The following is a 22,537-nucleotide window of genomic DNA, read 5'->3' on the forward strand; positions in this document are numbered from 1 at the left end:
ACCAAAAACGGCAGGACTATCCCCATAGTGGAACAGATCAGAATCCCAGGACTCATCATCGAATCCAAGGGAACTAACAGAGAAACCGTGAAGAGGCTAGGTAATAAAGTCACCAACGCAATGCGGCTAATCAAAGGAGTCACAAACAAACACCAGGGAATGAAAGAAGTTAACGTTGTCACACTTATATATTCTTTCCCCATAAGTCACATTATACACGCGGCGGCATACCTCAATTGGTATTGAGCCAAAAAAGCTAAGATCAACGCACTCATACGAAAGGCGCACAAGCAAGCTCTCGGCTTTCCGGATAGCACCAGCACGGAGCGACTACTTCAACTGGATGTACACAACACGTTAGAGGTGCTGATAGAGGCCCAACAGATTGCTCAGTTGGAGAGACTAGTCGGTTCGCGCACGATTGTGCGCGAACCGACTAGCGCACCTTGTTGATTGTGAGCTATCACAATCATCAAGGATGTTAAGTGTCGGTTCCCAAGGTAATCAGGGAAGAGATCCAGGTCCCCATTCTGCCCAAAAAGATGCACCCCGAACTTGATCATGGAAGGAGGGAAAGCAGAGCTAAAGCTCTACTCAAGGCATACGGCAGAGACAAGGAGGCGTTGTTCGTGGACGCAGCGGAGTACCCGAGTCACGAATCCTACGTCGCAGTCGTAATAAACTCCGACCACGAGTGCATAAGCGCATGCTCGATACGCTCTAATAACAGTGAAATTGCAGAAGAAGTAGCTATCGCTCAGGCCTTAATTTCCACCAAATATAGATACGTCATCAGCGACTCGCAGTCAGCCATCAGAAACTATGCGCGAGGAAGAATATCGCCCGAGGCCGCTAACATACTCCACGGGAAAGCACAGTTAATATCATCAGAGGAATTCGAAGACAGATACATCATTTGGTTCCCAGCCCACACCTGTGAGTCCCCCGCTCCCAACCTCAACGAGGAAGCCCACCGCGTCGCGCGAGGTCCCATTTACCGCGATCGTGAAGAAGCTTCCCCCGAAGGAACGGGAGGGGAGGCGTGGAAGGAGAGGGACAGAATGCTCCGATTCTACGACATCACCCGCTTCTACGAAAAGTCGAGGTGCATATTCCCACCTCCTAGCTCCAAATTAGACAGATCTCAGGCAGTTGACCGGAGGCGACTTCAAACTAGAACCTTCCCCAAATCGATGCACCTACATCACATCTACCCCGAAGTATTCCCAGATGACTTGTGCAATTTATGTAGGATAGACTACGCCACCATAGAACACATTTTATGGGATTGCGCACATGTTCAAGATAAAAATGCAGCCTCCCCAGAATAGCTTGAGGTGCGGTGGAAAGTCGAGCTGATCAGCTCAGATCTGCAAGATAAACTATGGGCCATCCAGCGAGCTCGAGAGGCGGCCGGGAGACAGGGTCTCTCTAACGCCCCTAGCGCGGCCTAGGCCCAGGCCTCAATCCGCTGGTCTCAATAAAGTTGTTTCACTCACTCACGCCGAGTGGCCATCCAGGCATTTTACTTTAATTTTTCAATCATCAATTAGTATTGGCTCGTTTCCCTATGCTTGAAAGCGCGCAAAAAGTGTGCCCATTCACAAAGATTGTCCCCATCCTGATGCTAGCAACTACTGACCTATATCATTGACAAGCACTTACAAACTACTTGAGCTAATTGTATCACAGTATGTGTACGAATAATACCCATGGCCAAACCGATATAATATTCTTGTACTTTACAAAAGATTTCGATAAGGTGTCTCATGGTAAGTTATTACTTAAAGTCAATGTAGCCTTCACAAATCCCTCTCTTACACGGTGGTTATGTTCTTATCTTACACAAAAAGAGCAGTATGTAGAACTGACGTCAACAATCTAGTTTATCTTTCGTAGCCTCTGAGGTATTCCCAGTGAAGTGCTTTAGAGCCCCTCCTATTCATAGTCTTCATGAGTTATTAAGAAAAATTAAGGCATGATGCGGTCATTGGCAAATGCAGCTAAACCCAACTAAATTAATATTCATGTCTTTACGGAAAGAAAAACATTCGTAATTTTTCATATTGTATAAATGGCCCTGAAATCACTCGAGTTAAACAACATACATTCTTAGGCCTCAATTTAAGCCGGACTTTCACTGAAATCTTCATATAGAAGAACTTCGTTTCAAACACTAAAGAAAACAAATTATGGGGTTTTACGTGCCAAAACCACGACATGATTATGAAGCACGCCGTAGTGGAAGACTCCGCATTAATTTTGACCGGGGGTTCTTTAATGTGACCCCAATGCGCGGTGCACGAGTGTTTTTGCATTTTGCCCCCATCGAAATGCGGCCGCCGTAGCCAGTCAATCGCGCCCTCGGGCTTAAACGCGAAACGTCAAAGTCACTGCACCACCACGGCGGGTATAGTTCGAAATCTAACAAGGCGTTGTGAGGACTGGGAAGAAACTTGCATTGCGCCTTACCAGGAATTGAAATTGTAGCATCTAAAACTTTGGTGAGACCCATCATTGAATACGCTAAATTATTATGGGATCTCTATACCCACACAAACCGCTTAAAGCTCGAGAAAGTCCAGCACCTTGCTCCCAGGTAGGTATTTAATAAATATCGTCGTTGAGACTTTCCGACTGAACTTTGTTAGCTCTCTGAGCTCCCAGAGCTAGAAAAATGAACCGCATATGAGAGACTAGAAGTTTTCTTAGTTATCCATATTCAAATAAAAATAAGTTATGGTACAAATCAAAACTAACGAAAGATCCAGACACCGACACAGTATGTACACACCCCCTCCCATAGCGCGTAATGACTGCTTCAAATAGTTTCTTTCCTAGGGCATTACACGTAATTATTTACAGGAGTCATTTGCCACGTCCTATTTTGATAGCAAATTTCAGAAACATTAAATCGACTTGCGTATTGCGTACCTTGATGCCCTGTCATAAGAGTGTTATGTTGAAAGCAATTACATTTTACCCCTTTCGTTTGCCCCTTCGCCTGTCCTTTTATTTAATCCCTCGCTTTTGATGTATCAGTAATGACTTGTTTTGCTTTTTTTGCAAATGCACTTCTTGTCTTTGTGTACGCTATGCACTTCTGTAATAACCCGTAAGTGCTGACAGTATGAATAAATGAAATGAAGTTAAAAAATGAAAAGAAACTGCTGTACAGTTTAATAACAACTTTCATAGCATCTTTCTAAGCCCCACTTTCTCTGCGCCCAGAAAAAAACATGCTCATTGCCAAAATTAGAACACATATCTTATGCTGGAGTGCTATCGCTTTTATGAAGCTTACATCGCATGAAATCTTCAGGCCCCCCAGACAACCTTTCAAACTTGTTCCTGTAGCGTCGTGCTGAGTCTGTTGCTAAATTCCCAGAAATTATTTTTGAGTGCATCTATTCACAGCCCATTCAATTACTTACCTGACCATCAGAAAGAGATTTACAGAATAATAAAATTGGGTTGAAGTGCATACTGCAGGCATTGTCAAATCCTGACTGGGAGCTTACCACTCTCGTTGAAAAGAAAAGTGTGCAATCATTGCATTCTACCGGTGTTAACATGTGGAGCAGAAACTTGACGGTTAACAAAAAAGCTCGAGAACAAGTCAAGGACCGCACAAAGAGCGATGGAACGAAAAGTGTTAGGCCTAACGTTAAAAGTATCAGAGAGCAAACGGGAATAGCAGATATTCTAATTGACATTAAGAGAAAAAATGGAGCTGGGCAAGCCATGTAATGCGTAGGATAGATAACCGGTGGACCATTAGAGTTACAGAATGGATACCAAGAGAAGGGAAGCTCAGTCGAGGACAACCGAAAACTAGGTCTGGTGATAAAGTTAAGAAATTTACAGGCGCAAGTTGGAATCAGCTAGCGCAAGGCAAGGGTAATTCAAGATCGCAGGGAGAGGCCTTCGTCCTGCAGTTCACATAAATATAGGCTGATGATGATGATTCACAACCGAACTACCTGATGGAGGACAGCCCTACTAGTATGCATCTTCCAAACTGGGGATGGACTAATTCTGAGTAATTATATACAATTTTCTTACTATTCGCTTTTGGTGTATATAGTGTAAAAACATCAGTGAATTCCTAGACGAGCATTCTTTCCTGAAAAGCTTTACGGATGGATTCAGAAAAAGACCACTCAAAATTCAGTTAATCACAGTCGCGCATTCGCTAGCATCATCTGTTCACAATAATGGGCAAAAAGGTATGATCTCTTGAAATTTTAGCAAAGTATTGAACCTTGTACCTTTAACGCCGAGTACGCACAGCAAAAATTCCCGCTCTTCAGAAATAGTAAAATCATGGATTGCTATATGCTTACCACAAAACAGCTACTTGGAATAGACTAGCAACAATCTCACTGCCTTGCAGTAAAATTTGTTGTACCTGAGGGTAACGTTTGATGGGTCTGCTTCTGTTCCTCTTATATATTAGTGATATTGTATGGAGTTGTTAGATCTGGTACTAATATGCTATTATTTGCTGATAAATGTACAACGAGATCTGTGCTTTCAATGGCCAAGTGGAACTTGACACTTGCCTTAGCAAGACAATCAGTAGATTCAAGACATGGGAAATTGTCATTAACACAAAAAATTGTACTTCTTTGTGTAACATATAAAAATACCATACCCTATATTTCCACTCTCCGTTCGATCTTCACAATTACGGGAGTTTGAAGCCAAAAGAGCCTGAGAGTTGCTGTCACTAGCAACTACCTTGAAGCATGTACATTGAAAAAAATCTGCATGTTGGCCGTATGGAAGCTATTTTAATAAGATATTAACTACACAATGCCCCTTCGTGAATTAGACACTATCACCTATGGCACTATAATTTTACCCAATCTTGAATATGTATGCGTCGTCTGGGACCAGCATATATTGACACCATTAACGAAATTCCTTATATACAGATAAATGTGTATTTACTCTGTGTATTTCCGCAAGAGGCCTCATCCAAACTAATGATGCCAACGCTAGTGAACCATCCTACTTAGGCACAAATCTCAGAATATTCAATTCATATGTTTAATTCTCACTAACAAGCTTGCTGTTGTTCCCAACCAGCACTTGTCACCTCTAGGGACAAGATGCGCATGACATGCTAAGCCGCGTTCCCTACTATCATACTTCGCAATGTCCAATACGTTTGAATACAAAGTTTTTTCACCTATACAATAACAAAGTGGAACGGCTGAAAAGAAAATATACGAGACTTTCACACTCTGTAAGCTGACTTCTTTATTATCTATTTGCTTTGTTTCTTTACTCGACTTCGACCTACATAGGCATGCAGTATGTAAAAATGGAAAATATAGATTACACGTTAGGTGGAATTTGAGCTGTCCGTGTGCGAAAAATTCTTCTCCAGTCAATAGGTCATTTAGTCCTTTAAATTCCACTCCCGAGAAAACTCGGGTACCCACCCTCGCGCAACCCCAGCAACTCCCAAGATACTCAATTCTTGTTTTCAGTGCGCTCCCTGCATCTCCAGAAGTAACTCACGCAAAAAATGGCATTGCGTACCAGTTGTGCCATTCATGGAGATGTCATCTATATACACAAAAACATTTCAAGCTAAATTTCAGACTGCAGGTGTACCGAATGTCTCAGTGCTCTGTCACTGTCACGGCAGGGCGCCCACGGCGAACGTGGCAGGTCCATCCTTACGTTGACAGGTGAATATATTTATAAGCAGAATTAATTAAAAATCAGTAGTAATTGAGGTCATAGCGCTGGATCGACAGGGAGAACAAAGACGATAGGACGAACGCTAACTATTAACGTCCTGTAGTCTTTCTCGTCCGTCTCGATCCAGCGCTATGACATCATTTATTGCAATGAACCAACTAGCTCAAACATCTGCACTCCTGCACGTACGAATCAGAAGAAACCGATGACGGAGAACCAGTTTCTATGTACCATGAAATGTCCACTGAGCCAATGATAGAAATAAAAAAATGTCTGGGACTGAGTGAAGAATGGGCAGTTGTAGATATGATCATGGTCCATGGCATGTCTGTCTGTCCGGACTATAAAAGACGAAGGAGCTTGCAAACTGTTCGCCAATACTCAAACGGGAGAAAACAGCGACGAGAAACCAGCTTCTTTGCAGCAGGAAATGTCCGCTTAAGCAACACGCGAATAAACTCGGCGGGGGCTGTGTATAAGTTCAAAAAGGAAACTTGGCAGTCAAAGGGTAAGTAGAATAAAATGTTCTCTTATGGAACATTCTTTCACCAGATATTTAAACTTACGTACAACCTGCAATTTCCCACACAGAACACATACACAAACACCATCGAATTAGAAGGTTCTTTGAAAACATTGAGACTGCTAAGCGATAAGTCCGGTTCAAAGTTTCGCCACAGTTGAAGATTTATCAGTGATAATTTAGAATCAGAACACGTACCCCAATTAACGCAACCACACATGGGAAGAAAAAAATGTTGTCAATCATCAGGTTACACTATTATTTAACGTCCGTACGGCACCTTAGTATTTATGGTCGGAATTTTTTCTTGGTGCCCCTATGCTAAAAAATTTGGCCGCAGTAGAGTTATTACGTGTCGATGTTGGGCGAAATCTTGCCTACCATATCACGCTGATTATTTTTATTCTGCGCTTGCAGCGCGTAATTCACGACTGCACATGCAATGCATCCTGTTGAGAATGGGAGATAAGTAGCTCGGCGCAAAGTTCGGATTGATTATACAACTTGGGCAGCGGCTCGCACCAGTATAACTTAGGAACATATTACCCGAAGTATCTCTTGACGCATACACCTGCAGTCGTCAATGTGTGTGCGCGTGTGTGTGTCGTATGTGTGGGGGAGGGGAAGAGTCCTCAGTATCGCTTATATTTAGTTTTTTAGGAAATTCTGTTGCTAGCTGAAAGTTCAGTTCCAATGTAACACTTTTTCTACGGCTATTTACGTTTAAGGTGCAATCCAAGATATAGAAACTTTAGATTCAAATTCCAATTTGATTAGATTATGTGTTTATTTCTTGAGCAACACTGTTTCATTTCATAATTGGAATGTGGGATCTTTGTGACCATAATCAGTGACACACCGGCAATGCAGAAACAGAGACTGTACAATTAGATGTAAGCATCAGGTTACTAAACCGGTCGTAATTAAGCATCACGATTCCCTCTCGCGTCCACACAACGCCCTTCTCTTAGGTGGCAAAAATCACTAGACGGCTTTTTCTCAACGCATAATGTACCTTCAGAAGGCATGTAATGCATCTGTCTTCATGTACATTGCATTTAAAGTATCCCTATACAAAATCAACATTCCCTGCTTCGAGGCTATAGTTTTGCGCAAAACATGATGAACAAAAGAATTGGCTGAGGGACGTAAGCACAAATGATCATCGGTTATGATAGAGATCGCCGCACACCGGCGCTATAGTATCAAAACGAGTTCCATATTTCTAGGTCCATGTTTACTCGAAGGTGATAATGGCGGACGTAGCTTAGGCATGAGGTCAGATTTGAAATAAAAATTTGAATTTGTGATTATTGGCCACGCATTCACTGAGAGAAGAATGCTGTACTGGTCTGGGCTGATTGCGCAAACTTAATAGGGCTGATTACAAAGAGCTCATGAATTATGCAAAGTCACCAATTTCAACCTTCAATACAAATACGCTTCTTAGATAAATTAAACTTTCATTGGCCTACCTGGGTTCCCGCGGGTGATGCCAGGATGTCCGTCTCAATGGTGAAGTAGCTCACGTCCTGTAGTGTGCTGTTGCAGTCTAGGAGCTTAGCGAGAAGCATTGCCCTCCGTGGGCGCATGAAGAGATCCTTGAGGGTCAATTTGATTACGGTTCGGTTAGCTGCCAGAGCCTCAAAAATATCCCTTATCCTGAAGTGTCTCTCATGTTGGTGCCAAAGGGAGAGTGTGAGCTCAACAAGGGTGGCAGTGCTTTTTAGCAGCCGTCTAATACCCACAACGCAGTCGCCAGGGGGACGGCATAAGAGAAAGGCGAAGCTAGTCACACTTTCGTTGGCAGCGAGGCCATCAAGGAAGGCTTGCTCAACCAAAAGATCCGGATGCAGCGGCTCCTGAAATAAAACGCAGGCTCGAGATATTTATTAGATTATACTTTAAAGATCTATTTCGCTATTTCTGAAGCAGAGTTGAATAAAGTACCGTTGAAGATCAACGGGGTGCTTGAATGCATGCTAAGGAGAGTCAGTGATAGTGAATTGGGCACTCCTAATTGATGTATGATCAATTAGCGGCGCCATGTAGTCGGTTCAACCAATGATCACATTTAGGCATTGCAAAGCAAACACAACTTCCAAGATTTAGCAGTCAAGACTTTCCTTGAAGGCTAAAAACCTCCACTCACTGATGGTAATCATGTAAGCTAGAATTTGGACGATACATCTCACCAGTTCACGGTTTGCATACGACTACTCGACGTAAATATAAACAACGCTGCCAGATTTATCACCATGATTCCGATCACCGCATCTTCATTCAAAATCATGTCTCGTAATTGCCCTCCTTGGCCTGTTACACAGACGCAAAACACAAAACATGGGAAGGCCCCACTCCCACGCAAATGATTCCCCATTCCCTACGCATGTCTCATCTCGCCAATTATGTACGTTTACAGGGTTTCCTTAGTCAGTAAAAAAACATTCTACGGATCGAATGCACAGTGAGAATCTGTTTATGCAACGTTTTCATTGGTGTTTGCGAAGATCACTGTTCCTCCTTAGCGATCATTTGCAAGCAGAGACCACACGACCCACTTGGACATATTTTAACAGAGAACCGCGTCGCTCAACATAAACTCGTCGCGCTCGATCATGGGCACGACCACTACGGCATGCCGAAAGTGGGAATAACTACGACAAAAGAACAATGGAACCAACCACGATGATGTGACACCGACGGCATGAGGACCAGACCACGATGATGACGACGCTGGAGTGATGACGTGGTATACGACGACAGCGCGATGATGGCGGCACATGACAACAACGTGACACCGATGCTGGAATGAGGCCAATCGTATTACGACGGCGATGGCGTTACGAAGGGAATGGCAGAGCCAGAGTGAGGACAACGACATACAGACAATGGGGTAACGATGCTAAATTGATTACAAGGATATTATGACGAAGGCATGAGGAGAATGGTATGATGAAGGTAGAATCACAACGACGGCGTGACAACGATGACGTGTTGGAGAGGTAACTTCCACGCTCACGTGCATCACCTGCCGCCACGGGCGGCCTCGATTTGCGCTATATGCGTTGTTCATTTGCACTATGTCTGGTACCGGCAAATCTTGTCGCGCTCACTCCTGGCCGTTCCTGTCTAGACGCCTTGGAAAACATCGCTTCTTAGTGAGCTATTTATAGAACTTTCACATATAGAAGGCAAATTATTTTAAGTTCAGTAGGCGAAGTTTTCGATTGCTAGGTGCTAAATTAACATTATTATTAATTTTCTTGTAGAACCATGTAGCCCGTACTTGATCAAACTATGAAAGCGGCACATAGCACATATAGGGAAATTTTTTGCGCAAAAATTATCTCAGGAAATTACTCTGAGTGAGCAATTAAATAGCGACCATTATTTAAGCGAAATCTGAGACGGTCGAGTGACGCGTCTGGGACATTTGGCGTGGAATGACCCATATTTCATTGAAGTATCTAAGCACGCAGTGGCGCCAATCTAGGTGGTTTTCAATTTCTGCAGGTTTCTTTTTTTTTGCCAGCCGGTGTACTCCGGCGCCTTACGGCGGAAACTAAGCGATCAGGAACAGGCTGCGTGAGCTACATTGTTTAGACAAGCTTTCGTAGCCTCTCGCAGTATTCGAAAAGGAGACGGAATGCGAGATGTGTATCATTGTTGTAGAAAGCGCTGCATTTCATGTAGAATTCAGGTTGGCGGCAGACTTATTTTCAACAAATGCCTATGTGAGTTTGTGGAGCTCAAACACTTTTCTCATCACTGCACGGCAGCGAGCATCTGCACTTTCTTCTTAGATAAAATGGTCGCACATATTCAATGAATAAACAAGAATTGGTATTTGCGGAAGCAACGTATGCAGTCATTCTAACTGCGTTCGCGCTATCGTGCTGTCACAGTATCCACGGGGAATGCGCGGCCCGCACTTTCAGGGTTAGAAGGATTCTGGAGACGCGATGTGCGTTTTGCTGCAAAAACTACAAACCTAAGTGGATGTCCCGTCACGCTCCGCTCAGTAGGCTCTGCAGCGTAGCCAGGGCAGAGTTTTCAATGGTTCCCAGTGCTGGAATGAGCGTTCTGCACACACCTTAGTTCTCTGCTGAGCGGCGGTGTACATACCACACCATGACGCATACATCGACCTGAGCGAAATGGGCAGAAAACTGGAGAAAAACGTCACATCGAGCACCAAGCTAACTAGATGTGCTCCTCTCAATAGGGCCGGCAAACGCCGACGGTTTTCTGTCACTCTCATCTCATGCATGCACCATAAGGTGCGACGCCTGCAACGCTGCTTCGGGCGTTCCTCATCGCTTCAGCATTGTATATGTACTGTCAGGGCTATCTTTCTTCTTTGCGGCAGCAGTTTTCTCGCGTGCTGTGTCCTGCAAACATGCCGCCTCCGTGTATTGTTAGAACATCGTTGGAGGACCTCGACCGGAACACTAGACCTTGCTATCGCGCGCTTAAAATTATTCGCTCTCGGGCAAAACAGCCAACGTTTTTATGCATAAAGAGCATCTAAGCATTCCAGCTGCATTACTGAACCCTGCAGTGCAAAAAAGCGGTGTGTATGGTTCGCCATTTCTGTATTGCGGCGGATTACATTTCACCACGTGAACGATCATTCAGAAAGTGAGCAAAAAATTCGCTGCCTCTTCAGGCCACATTCCAAGTCGCCACAGTAGGCTGAGTCAGTACTGAGGCGTTTAAGCAAAACCAGTTCATGCGTAAGATTAATGCTCATCATTATACTAGTTATACCAAAACTTCTCACTGCAGTACACGGATCACACTTCCCACAGCATTTTGAGAATCTCGCGAATACCTTCAAGTCGCCACAGTCGGAGTCGCCAACTCTGTAGACACTAAGCGTCCTGAGAGTTCGAGTCTCGCCGAGAGCTTTCTTCAGGGCTTCCAGCATCGCCAGTGTGACGTCCTCAAGGATGACATCCTTCAACGACAGATGGCGCAGCTGCTTCTGCAGCAGGTGGCAGATAGCGCTGAGGAAAGTTGAAGTGCGCTCATCGCAAAACTCCCATTCCTCTAGTTGGAGGCTAGTCAGCCACGAGTTGGACTGCAGTGCATCCCAGATCATCGGTTCAATGGTGGAAGTCCGTGGTATGTTCTGCAGAACCTGTGATATGAAGTGCTTTCTGAGATCCAGATTTTTAAGAATAGGAATATGACGCATTTCAGGCTAAACAAAGCGAGTGGTTTTGACACCCTTTGCAAGAAAAGGTTGTTACTTGCCTAAATTTTTGAAATTGCTCGTGAGCCCCTACTTCGCGCCTGGGCAGGCTGACAAATTCATTCGGGAAGTACAAACATGCAGAAGCTCTAGCAAAAGAAGTTGCTATAGCTGTTCCTTTGTTATGAAAATAAATGCCTCCTCACGAAAACTTTTCAGAACGTGTTAAGTGCAAAATAAATAAATATCTCCGGTCTTGACCACGCTACATGTATTGCGTAAGTGCAGAATGCAGAACTCGCTTGGCGGATGCGAGCATAGGCTGCAAAATATTTTAGCCTTTCTTAGTTTCCACATTCCAACAAAAAATTTATGAGCGACAGCAAATGTTTGTTTACAGCTTGAGATAGTGACCACGCGGCATCTTTGATTGTCAGATGGAGATATAACATTACGATCTGTTTTCTGATCGCCATGTCGGCTATGTGCGGGAGTTCGCATGCAGTATTACACCACATAAACACGAAGCATCAATGAAGACATAAAAGAAGTTTACACTTTGCGTCACATTAAGGTTTAAAATTTTCAACAGAACGACACCTTTGCACAGTCTGTGCAGGTTTTCCACATTTAAAAAATAGTGACATTTATAATTCCTTTAATAACCAAATTACTACCTTGTTTATGAAAAAAATCGACAGTGGCACTGCGATCACACATTATTTTATCTTGTCATTGTGACTAACTACAAGTTTTGATTATAGAGGTGCGTATTGATATAGGATTTTTCAATTTAGAGTGGTCATGTTCCACAACCCGCATACCGAAAATTTCGAGGCCGCCACGCAGCCTCAAAAATACAGCCGTTCATTTCAAATCGGTGTGGCCATATGCTTTTTTTACAATAATATAAGACCGCAAGTGGGGTAACGCGTTGTAGGGCTATACTAAGGAATAAGCACACAAATGCCCTTTAATTCCAGCCCTCTTGGTTTCTTGGTTGTCTTATTTTAATGGCGGACGGCCTAGGGGGTGGCTCGAAAACAGGTGATGATTTTCGCCCGATAATCTTTTCGTGCAGTGCAGATCGACGAAATCTGAGTAAGCGGTTTCGCGCTCGACAGATCAAGCGACAGCATTTACATAGCTAGTGGTCTGAGTGATCAGCTCGTTTTCTGTCCTTCCCCCGACACTCGGTCGGCTAGGTACTGTGTATTTCAAAATGTTCATCGCCCGCTACAATCCTAAATCGCAAGCCAACTGAACACTGGACGACTGAGAAAGTGCGTCTGATACTCTATTGCTCAGTGTTGAAATACGAAGTGTTCATTCTAAGGATGTGCCATACTGCACACAGCTGCTTTGAGTTTCGCAGCCTTCGCTTCTAGAACGGAGGCCATTTGCTGCGAGGAGAGAAGAAATAAGTCGAGAATCTTGTGCTCTGTTAAACTACGCAGTCAATAGTACCTTGACGTCCAGGACCTCCACGCAGTGGTGGTAGGACAGTAGGCAGTGTAGAGTGAAAGCCGCTTGGTCAACGAATTCATCATCCCAGTCCCTATGAATTAGAAATGTATCTTGTAAGCCGACGGCAACCTTCTCGAAGGCAACTTCATTCACTTCGGCTGCGATGGCGACGAGCACTTCATTCAAGGCTGGAAGACGCGCGAGTAGATCACAGGGACTCGTGAGTGTCAGTGTGCAGCGGCGTGGAAGCTCCACTGCAGTTGCGCTCAAGGGGCTGCGCAATGACACCAGCTCATCGCCGAACAGCTGGGCCAAGTGAACGTTTCTTTGAGGTCTCTTGAAACAAGGCTCCTGTTTGCATTCAGTGAAATCAGGGGTCATGGCTCGCTGTAAATATGCAGAGAAATGAGGCTGTTTCAACATGGCCAGCGGCGACCAAACATTTGGCCAAACGACGGCGATTCGGAAGCTTAGTGAATTACGGGAAAAGCGGTGTCTACTGGGGTCGCATCTTTCACCAAGTGCATTTTAAATCAAGCACACATTTCTGTTTATTTGAGATAAAAAAGCAATGCTACGTAACACGCAACAGCTCGATGCGTGTAAGCACAACTATATTCCGTTACCGTAAAAGATAGGAGAAAAAGAAAAATCACAGCGTATCCACGAGGTGAATGATGATGATGGGGCGAAGCTCCGGAGGGGTCATCGGTAAACCGTGGATACTCCGAGTAATTCGCCCAGTATATGATATAGTAAACACGTGAGAAACAGTCTGTGTATATATGCAATACGTTTAATTTCTTAGACGCTTCTTCTTAGATGCTTGGTTTGCGGAGTCCCTTCATTACCACGGCTTTGTGGTCCGTGAAATGAAGGGATAACGGTTGGATAACGCCGCTGCTTCGCGTTCGCGAACGCCTGAGTCTTCGCGCCGCAGCCGTGCCGCTTCTGCCTCTCGTTCTCGCACTACGGGGTCTTCTAGCCGCCGCCGCGCTGCCTCTCGTGAAGCCGCGGCCTCTCAGCGCGGGATTACGCTTGCGAGCGCGCGCCGCCTTCCGTTTTCTCCGCTCCGCAGCCTTGTCTTCCATCCGGCGACTCCGAGCGAAAGAGAAAGCGCGCCAAGAGCGAGCACCTTTTATTATAACACCCCCTAGCGGTAACCCGTCGCACTGCATTGTAGCGCGCCGCCGCCGCCTTCCGCGCACTCCGCTCCGCAGCCTTGTCTTCCATCCGGCGACTCCGAGCGAAAGAGACAGCGCGCCAAGAGCGAGCTCCTTTTATTATAACACCCCTAGCCGTAACCCGTCGCACTACATTGTAGGTTTTCTCATCAACTATACGAAAAAATAGCGCCATCTAGTGACATTATATACACTTATGTATAGAAAGATCCACACTTACGCCATCTAGTGAACACTTCATAAAACTACAGGTGGCTACCACTTACGCCATCTAGTGAACACTTCATAAAACTACAGGTGGCTACATACTACATCGGAAGAAGGACAGACCCACGCCCTAAGGAGCTTCGCCCCTAGAAGTGATGTTGACAAACATTGCACAACGAAAATATTCTGAAGAGAACGATAACTGCGGTTTAGGACATCACGAATCAGGAAACAGGGCTTCATCAAAAAATGTATATATATATATATATATATATATATATATATATATCTACTAATGTATGCGATACTAGAAAGACAAACAGTAAATACAGTAGCCAGGGTCATGTGCTCACGACAAGCTGTTGGCCACCACGTCAATATTTTTTAAGTGGCATCTGAGGTCGTCCTATCATGTTACGGCGACGAACGGCTCTCTATATATAGCCACATTTGGCGAGTAATACATTTACCGTTTTCCAGTAAAGAAAATGCAGCAGATCCAACGAGTTGGAATCTATATACAGCAAAGCTTTGTGCGAGCGCATAAAGAGTCATAACAAGCGTACACGCTTAAGCACGCACGTACACCGGCACACAAGCGCGGGCGCGCACAAAATATACCGAGGCTATTGTTAATTAAGCGGAGTTGCCGACTACTGGCGAGTACGACGGACGCCTTCAACACATCACAGTTTCGTACGCAGCATGCGCATACCTATGTAGCACAATTCAAATCCAGACTGTCCGCAAGAAGCGTTTACTTGCTTATTACCGTGAAGCAAGATGCGCGAAGACGACCTTTCTGGTTGTTTTTAATGGCACGAGCACCGAGTGACACTTTTGCTTTTTGCGCAGCTACTTCCGGTTGGGGACCGTCTTCCGGTTTGTCACCGAGGTGGGACAAAATTAAAAATAAATCATAAAAATAAAAACAGGTAGATATCGATGGTTCTACTTAGTGTTGATGATAGATGACATCAGAGCACATGTTTACTATAGTAAATAGCTTATTAGGTGTCAGGAATAATTGCAAACAATTAAGGAAAGTCTAATTGCCATACACCAAAGCACACAATCTTACACTATAGATACCCACAGCATCAGTACAGATTCCCATGAAACTCCAAGACCAGAAGTGACATCATCAGTGACATCACACTTAAACCAGGGGTACCCGCTCATTACTAATTAAAATAGAAACAATGTAATTAGAGCTACAGACCACCTGGGATAGAGTGAACGCCTGCCTAACACAGCGGAGGGGTGATGTCACTTCCTCCTCTCTCGCTTCTCCTGTCCCGGCGCGCACCTGCTCCGTCGCTCCCTCGCGCGCGCCAGCTGCGCGCCGGCGCTCGTTACATGCTCTCACGTCAGCGGCGGAGGGGCGCGTAAGGTGGGCTTCGTGCGCCGTCCGCTAGGGAGGGTACGCTTCGCGCCCTCCTCGCCCGCTCCTCTGTGCGAGATCGGTTTCCCGACCTACACCAGGGTACACCAACGCCGAGGTGCGAGTGCCACTAGCAGATACCTAAGACAAGGATTAGGGTCGTTTCTCATTTTTCTTTCTTTTTTTTCGGACGACCGGTACCGCTGCTGCCGTGGTGGCGTAGAGTTACTGTATAGGCTCCATTTAGGGAGCCAGAGTTACGCCAAGGTACGCCATCTTGGGTTCCAAAGTTGTGCGGGAAAGCCACTCACCGCACGCGTGGAGCCGCGCTCACGCGGCACTGACAGTAACACTTTTTTTGCTTTCATTATATTCTTGATCACGTTGTGAGTAAAGCTCGATTGCTCAACTCACGTTTACGAGCCTGGATTTTACACTTACGAGCCTTAGTACGCAATAATTGCTTAAAATACAGCATGTGACGAACATACACACTTTAGATCGCGATCAAGACAGATCGGGATAGAATTTGTCGGTCGCGATTGGCACCTTTGCGCTAACTGCGGAAAGAAGCCAATCGCAGTCGAGAATTTACACCCGGATCGGGCTCGATAGCGATCGAAAGTGGCCGTCGGACACCAGTATTAGGCGCCCATTCATGAGATCACGGCCCGCGACAGCTGAAAATGTGAATGCGCGATTCAACAGCGCTGTCGTGTCCAACATTCCTTGTGTTCAGTGTACGAAAGCTGAATTCATGTGATTGACCCGAGCAATTGCGTGCACTCTTATAAATTTTTTGCATTGCGCTGCACCAATATGTTGATTCTAATGATTCCAGTATAGCTTCCTTGTCGCGTTTTACACGTCACCGACAAATTTATACGTGTTACGGGTCTCATCTAGCCGACACACGCGCTGACGAAGGCTGTATGCATTACGAATTTATTGTACGAGTAAAGGTATTCTGTGTACACTAAATTGTGCAACTTCTGCAGTCCCGTGTTTAGATTAAAAAGCAAACGAGGCTTTTATTTCTTGCTTGTTGAACACGCTACAATCTTTATCTCGTTTTCACAGGAGCATGCGAATAACCGGTTTACTGAAGCGATGCCATATTCATTTTCCAAGGCTAAGTTAAACGTCACATTACAGGTGGTTTCTAAGAATTTTTATAGACAAGCTGACATTCCAGCTGATAACGCAAATTATAATGGCCACCAATGTTTGTTAGTGCTACGCAGCCATTGGAAATTGCCAACGAGCCAAGCAATAAGCTGCATTTTATTGCAATTTTTGGTTCGTAACGCAGTGACGTGAACTAAACAAATACAAAACAACAAACAAATACAAGTACACTAACGAATCAGAGTCCTCGAAAGCTAGCAGATGACAGGGCAATGAAGCGACAACCATCCCTATCACGATGAGGAGTGAATGAGACCAGCAAAACGGCAACACTAGATAATAAATCGTTGCTAACTGTTACCGTTGCCCTGTAATTATTTTAATGAACTTCCAGTCTGCGCTCGTAAAGAAAGCAATTTTCACACTTCACCCGAAAGTGAAAATGGTACAATCACGAAAACAAATACTTATCCTAGACCCGCGCACAGACTGAACCTTGATACAGGCGGTAATATCTATATTAATACAGGAACGATATTGATATGGAGTGAAGGTCTGCTACCTCGCATATTCTAGGTCTTTTTGGAATCCACCTGTCATGGCCCAAAGGCAGCAGCCAGTGGGATCGGCGGCGTAAGCAGATTTCGCTCGTGGCACTGCGAAAAATACCTTGCTATTTTCGGCGCGGTTGGGGCAGTTCGGCACGCAACACCCCGTCATAATGCAAACGCTGTGAATGCGTCATATGACATTAGTTCTACAATTCACCCGAGAATACGCTTGTGATCACACGTCTCTCCACCAGCAGCAACGAAGAAACAGCAGAAAGAATAATAACAGCGCCGATGGCAATTGTGCTTGGACTGCCGGAACCCGCGGAGGGTTGGCGTCACCTGCGAAGTGTTGGCTTCTCCGCAGCGCAGCGGAACCACTTTTGACCACGTGATGGCGCTTGGCGAATTGTAGCGCTGGAATCACTGGAGGTGGAGCTAGCGGCGCGCGCAAAACAGCGGCGCAACTCTGGCTCCCTGAAGGGAGCCTATACAGTAACTCTATGGATGGATGGGTGGATGTATGCTATGAGCGTCCCCTTTGAAACGGGGGTTGTGGGTTGCGCCACCAAGCTCCTATTATTTTGCCTAATGTCCTACCTTTTTTTTTGAGAAACACAGAAATATAAAGAATTCCAGGCATCAACCTTTTTGACCCCATTACTGGGAACTCTGTTTCTGTACGTCTCCGTTGTTTGTGGTCTCCCTACTTTTCTGCCACCAAACCTCGAACCGCCTCTTACTAATTTCTACAGCTCACATGTTTACATTGCCCGTGCTATCCCTGAACTCAAGAACTTCAAGGAGGTCAGAGGAGCCTAGACTTGCAGGTGGGTAGATTTCTTCACATTCCAATAAAACATGTTCCACCATTTCTCTATAGAGAAGTGGCTTTACCACAGCAAGCACACGGGGCTTGGTCCTTGGTGTACTTCGCTTTATAACTGCGCGTTTTAAGACATCCTGATCTCGCTTCGAAAAGTAAGGAGCTTCCCTTTGAGTTTTCATAAATTGTTTCTTTCCTGATTTCCTTTTTTCATTTGAGGTAGTTAGTCATAGCAGGTTTCTCTTCCATTGCCGCCACCCATAACCTTGTCTAAGCTTCTCGCACTTTGCGTTTGACGTTCTTTGTTGCCGTGTTGCTGGCCATACTGGTCGCATATTTGCTGGTAAGCTTCCTAGTTTTTTTCATCCACTGTGAGTCAATGTTTTTCCTGTACAAATACCTGAACACTCTTGCACCCCATCTACTTTCTTCCATTTTCCTCAGTCGTTCTTCAAAATCAGTTTTACTGTGAGCCTCCCTTGCTTCAAAACTTGTCCAGCCCATATCACCCTGCACAGCTTTATTAATAGTCTTCCCGTGGGCGCCCAAAGCTTGGCGTCCCACTGATCTTTGGTTGCCATCGAGTACTGATTGTACCCCTGACTTCAAGCAAACAACCGCATTTCCAAATGTAAGCCCTGGAACCATTACACCTTTCCACATACCCCGGAGCACCTCGTATCTATTGTATCCCCATAGCGCTCTGTGTTTCATTATGGCCGCATTTCTCTTCCATTGTGCTGTTGCTGTTTTCTCCTGTATCTCCAGATATCTATCGCCTTCGTTTATCTATATACCAAGGTATTTGTATTCTTTTACGCGAGGTATTTCCTGGCCCTGAATCAACACTGTCTGTTCACTGTTTTCATTGAATGCCATAACACCTGATTTCTTAACGCTAAATTTTAATCCTAACTTCTCATATTCTTCTCCACAGATATCAGACAGACGTTTCATATCACTTTGCTTGTTAGCAAGCAACACAATGTCGTCCGCATAAAATAAACCTGGCAGCTGCTGCTCAACTGTTGTGCTGACTTGTTTGTATGAGAGGTTAAACCCGATGTTGATTCCTTCCTTGCGCTCTTTCCATCCCTACCACGTACATCATAAACATCAGCGGGGATAAAGGGCAGCCCTGTGTCAGTCCCTTGTTGATATCAACTTTATCCTCGCTCGTCATCCCTTTCCATTCAACGCAAACGGTATTTTCTCGGTAAATCTCCCTCAATAGCTGTCTACAGTCGTTGCCAATACCTTACCCTTCCAGAATATTCCACAAAATGCTGCGATCGACGTTGTCATACGCTCCGGTAATGCCTACAAAATTCACATAAAGCGGTCTCATTTCTTTTCTGGATATTTCAATACACTGAGTAAGGACAAATAAGTTATCATCCAGCCGCCTACCGATTCCGAAACCATTCTGAAGTTCTCCCAATATGACATAATTGTACAACTGTCCATGCTTGCAGCTTCAATTTAATCGCCTGCATTTCTAACCTGTATATCACCGATGTAATGGTCAGCGGTCGATAAGAGTGAATCTTATCTTTTTCCGCCTTACCTTTATAAATAATTTCATCCTACTTTGTCTCCAACTGTCTGGTATTCGCTTATGTTGTAAGCATTTTGCTACTGCTTTCAACAGAGCTTCCTTACTTTTTGGTCCTAGCTCATTAATCAGTCGAACGGGAACCTCGTCTAAACCTGTGGCTGTGCGCTGAGAAATTTTTACTTCAGCTTTCTTCCAGTTGAAATTACTCAGCACCAACTCCTTTTCCGCCTGGTTTTCGTTCATTCTCTTTGTTTCCTCAGAAACCACCTCGCCATTGCCCTGAAATGATTCGGCTGTTATTTTTCGAACATACTTTAATGCCGCGTCCCCTTCCAGTTCATTTCCATCTTCGTCAAGGATATGTTTCTGTACAGTTCCCAACTTCCTGCGTAATACGTTAATGTGGTTCCAAAATATTCGAGGTGCGTCCTTTTTTTCGCACGTATTTCTGACAACCAACGTTCACTTTCACCTTTAATCTTTGCTTGAACTAAGAATTGAACCATGTTTTTTTGCCGCGGTATATTTCCCATTTTCTGCCTATTTCATCCTGCGGCAACTGTGAATTTTGGCCTGTCTTTGTTCTCGTGATGCTTTCTTGCGTTTGTTGATCGCCTCCCGTATCTTCCTGTTCCACCAGCTTTTGGGCTTCCTTTTTCCTTTCCAACAAGCATGTTGCTTCTCTTTCCTCATTTCTTTGGTCATGACACCTACAAGCTCACCATAATCACACCCCTTGCATGGCCATTTGTCAAGTGCTTTCTCGACTCTTGTGGCTATATTTGCTATTTATTCATCGTTCAAATTTGGAGTGGTCAGTCTTCTTTCCTTGGTCTCTTTCCAACTACATATCTCATTTTCAAAATGATGCGTTTATGGTCACTCCCTATGCTGCCATCCCCTTCCTCGTCAATGACCATTTGTTTCAACTTATCATAAATTCCTTTTGTCATCAGACAGTAATCGATGACCGATTGTCTATTTCCGCCTTCCCATGTGATCTGGCTATCACATTTTGGCCCCGTATTCACGATAACGAAGGCATGTTGCTCACAGAGATCTAGCATTAACCTCCCGTTGTTGTCGGTATAACCATCTAGATCCTGTATCTTGGCATTCATGTCACCAAACAGGATAATTTCGCCCTCTATTCCGAAACTCTTAATATCTGCACTTAGGCATTTCACTAACTCTTCATTCTTTTCTTTGAAATTTTTCCGTGTCCATATATACGTCACTCCCAGCCAAATTTTCTTTCCACTGACTGTGCGTGATAGCCAAATGTGCTCGTGACACTTTGAGTTTACTCTCCCACTTGGGCCGCCCTGACGTATGAGCATTCCAACTGCCCCTCCCTTTCTTTCCAATTTGGTTCGGTTGCACCCTTCCCAAACGTAATTCTCAAACATTGGTGGCCCTTCTAAGTCTCTAAGGTGCGTTTCTGTAAACGCATACACACCTATTTGTTCTCTATTTAACTGTTCCTCAATCTCTAACCACTTATCTTTTCTTCTACCGCCCTGCATGTTTATATAACCTATTGCACAGCGAGCTCTTTCTCGTTTTTCTTTTGCTACCGGTGCTGTTAGTCAGAGGTTCCCCTAACGGACCTTCGTCATTACTACTTATCCCGGCCTCCTTAGCGCCCGTGCCCCCCCCCCCCCAAAAAAAAAAGCAATTGCACCAGCCCACTTCACGTCCAAGCCTGTGATCAAAGTGGATTCCGTCTCTTTGAAAGCCACCATACCTTCTCACTTCCCTGTTGACTCCCACAACCTCGAAACCTTTCTCTCGGCTCATTTGCCAAATCGCCTCATTAGTGGCCGCAACTGCTCTGTGTACGTTAATGTCACGTACAGGTACCTCCGGCACAGTGCATACCACAATGTTGGTATGCACTGTGCCAATGGCATATGGTGGCGCTCAGGTGAGCGCCATCTGGTAGCGGTGCAAGGAATCCAGCGGCGCGCGTGGCGCGAGTGTTACGCTGCGATTGGTCGGCCTATTAGGCAAGAGAACAGCCAGGCTGCAGCCACGGTCATGAAACCCGGTGAGGGTCGCGAAGAAGAGCTTACCATTGCCCCAAGACGTGTAGCTTCCATAACTGCGCATGAAACATTAAAATAGACCAAGCTCACCTATTTAGTCGTTCGTAACGCCAGCAATAGGTAATTTCGGGCTTCGATGTGAGCCAGAAGCTCAGTCCACAAGTTTGATGCAGCCAGGGCAATTTGTTTGCTTCCTGTCTGCTCGCAACCTGTTTGTCGTTGTCGCATATATTTCAATAGAATTCTGAAAGCCTGCCAACACCGAAATACTTTCCTCCTGCCATTCAGGCCGATACATGGTGGTGATAGTGATGCTGCTACAGGCGGAGTTAGCCTGGCAGGCCTGGCCGGCAATTACTTCACTTGAGCGTCTCCTTCAGCTCCAAATATGTCACCATGTGTCGTCCATCAGTCTTGTCGCTCGCAGAAATGTAAGAATGCGCGACACTTCCTTGCGTAGTATCCGTGGTACTGCCGGGAAGCCTAATTGTTCGATAAGTTTTCGAGGAATTCTGCATACTCCTGGGCCTGTAAACAGATGTGTCTGAATGGAAGTCACATCCTATACCGAGTAAGAACAGTATCGGCCTACACTCCTGCATAGATGTTTAAAGCCAGCGGCACTGCATCTTCATCTCGCACCGAGTGTAATGAAGTGGCCTACATAGACCATTCACCAGGTCCTGCACGCGCCACTGTTCTGAAAAGAGAAGCCTTGTGGACAGCATTAGAAGATTTTGGTG

General features: G+C 45.0%; 1 protein-coding gene across 1 annotated transcript in view; it reads right to left on the reverse strand.

Annotated features, from left to right (window-relative positions):
• LOC125942270 (uncharacterized) overlaps nt 1–22,537 on the reverse strand; it is a 73,646-nt gene that overhangs the window by 25,985 nt on the left and 25,124 nt on the right. Inside the window, exons 2-4 of the mRNA XM_049660436.1 lie at nt 12,909–13,295; nt 11,079–11,387; nt 7,717–8,103 (exon numbers count right to left, since the gene is read on the reverse strand). Coding sequence (XP_049516393.1) covers nt 7,717–8,103; nt 11,079–11,387; nt 12,909–13,289 — 1,077 coding nt within the window. The 5' untranslated portion in view covers nt 13,290–13,295. The remainder of the gene's footprint in view (nt 1–7,716; nt 8,104–11,078; nt 11,388–12,908; nt 13,296–22,537) is intronic.

The sequence above is a fragment of the Dermacentor silvarum genome, chromosome 1 (assembly GCF_013339745.2).
Source record: "Dermacentor silvarum isolate Dsil-2018 chromosome 1, BIME_Dsil_1.4, whole genome shotgun sequence".
Classification (NCBI taxonomy): Eukaryota; Metazoa; Arthropoda; class Arachnida; order Ixodida; family Ixodidae; genus Dermacentor; species Dermacentor silvarum.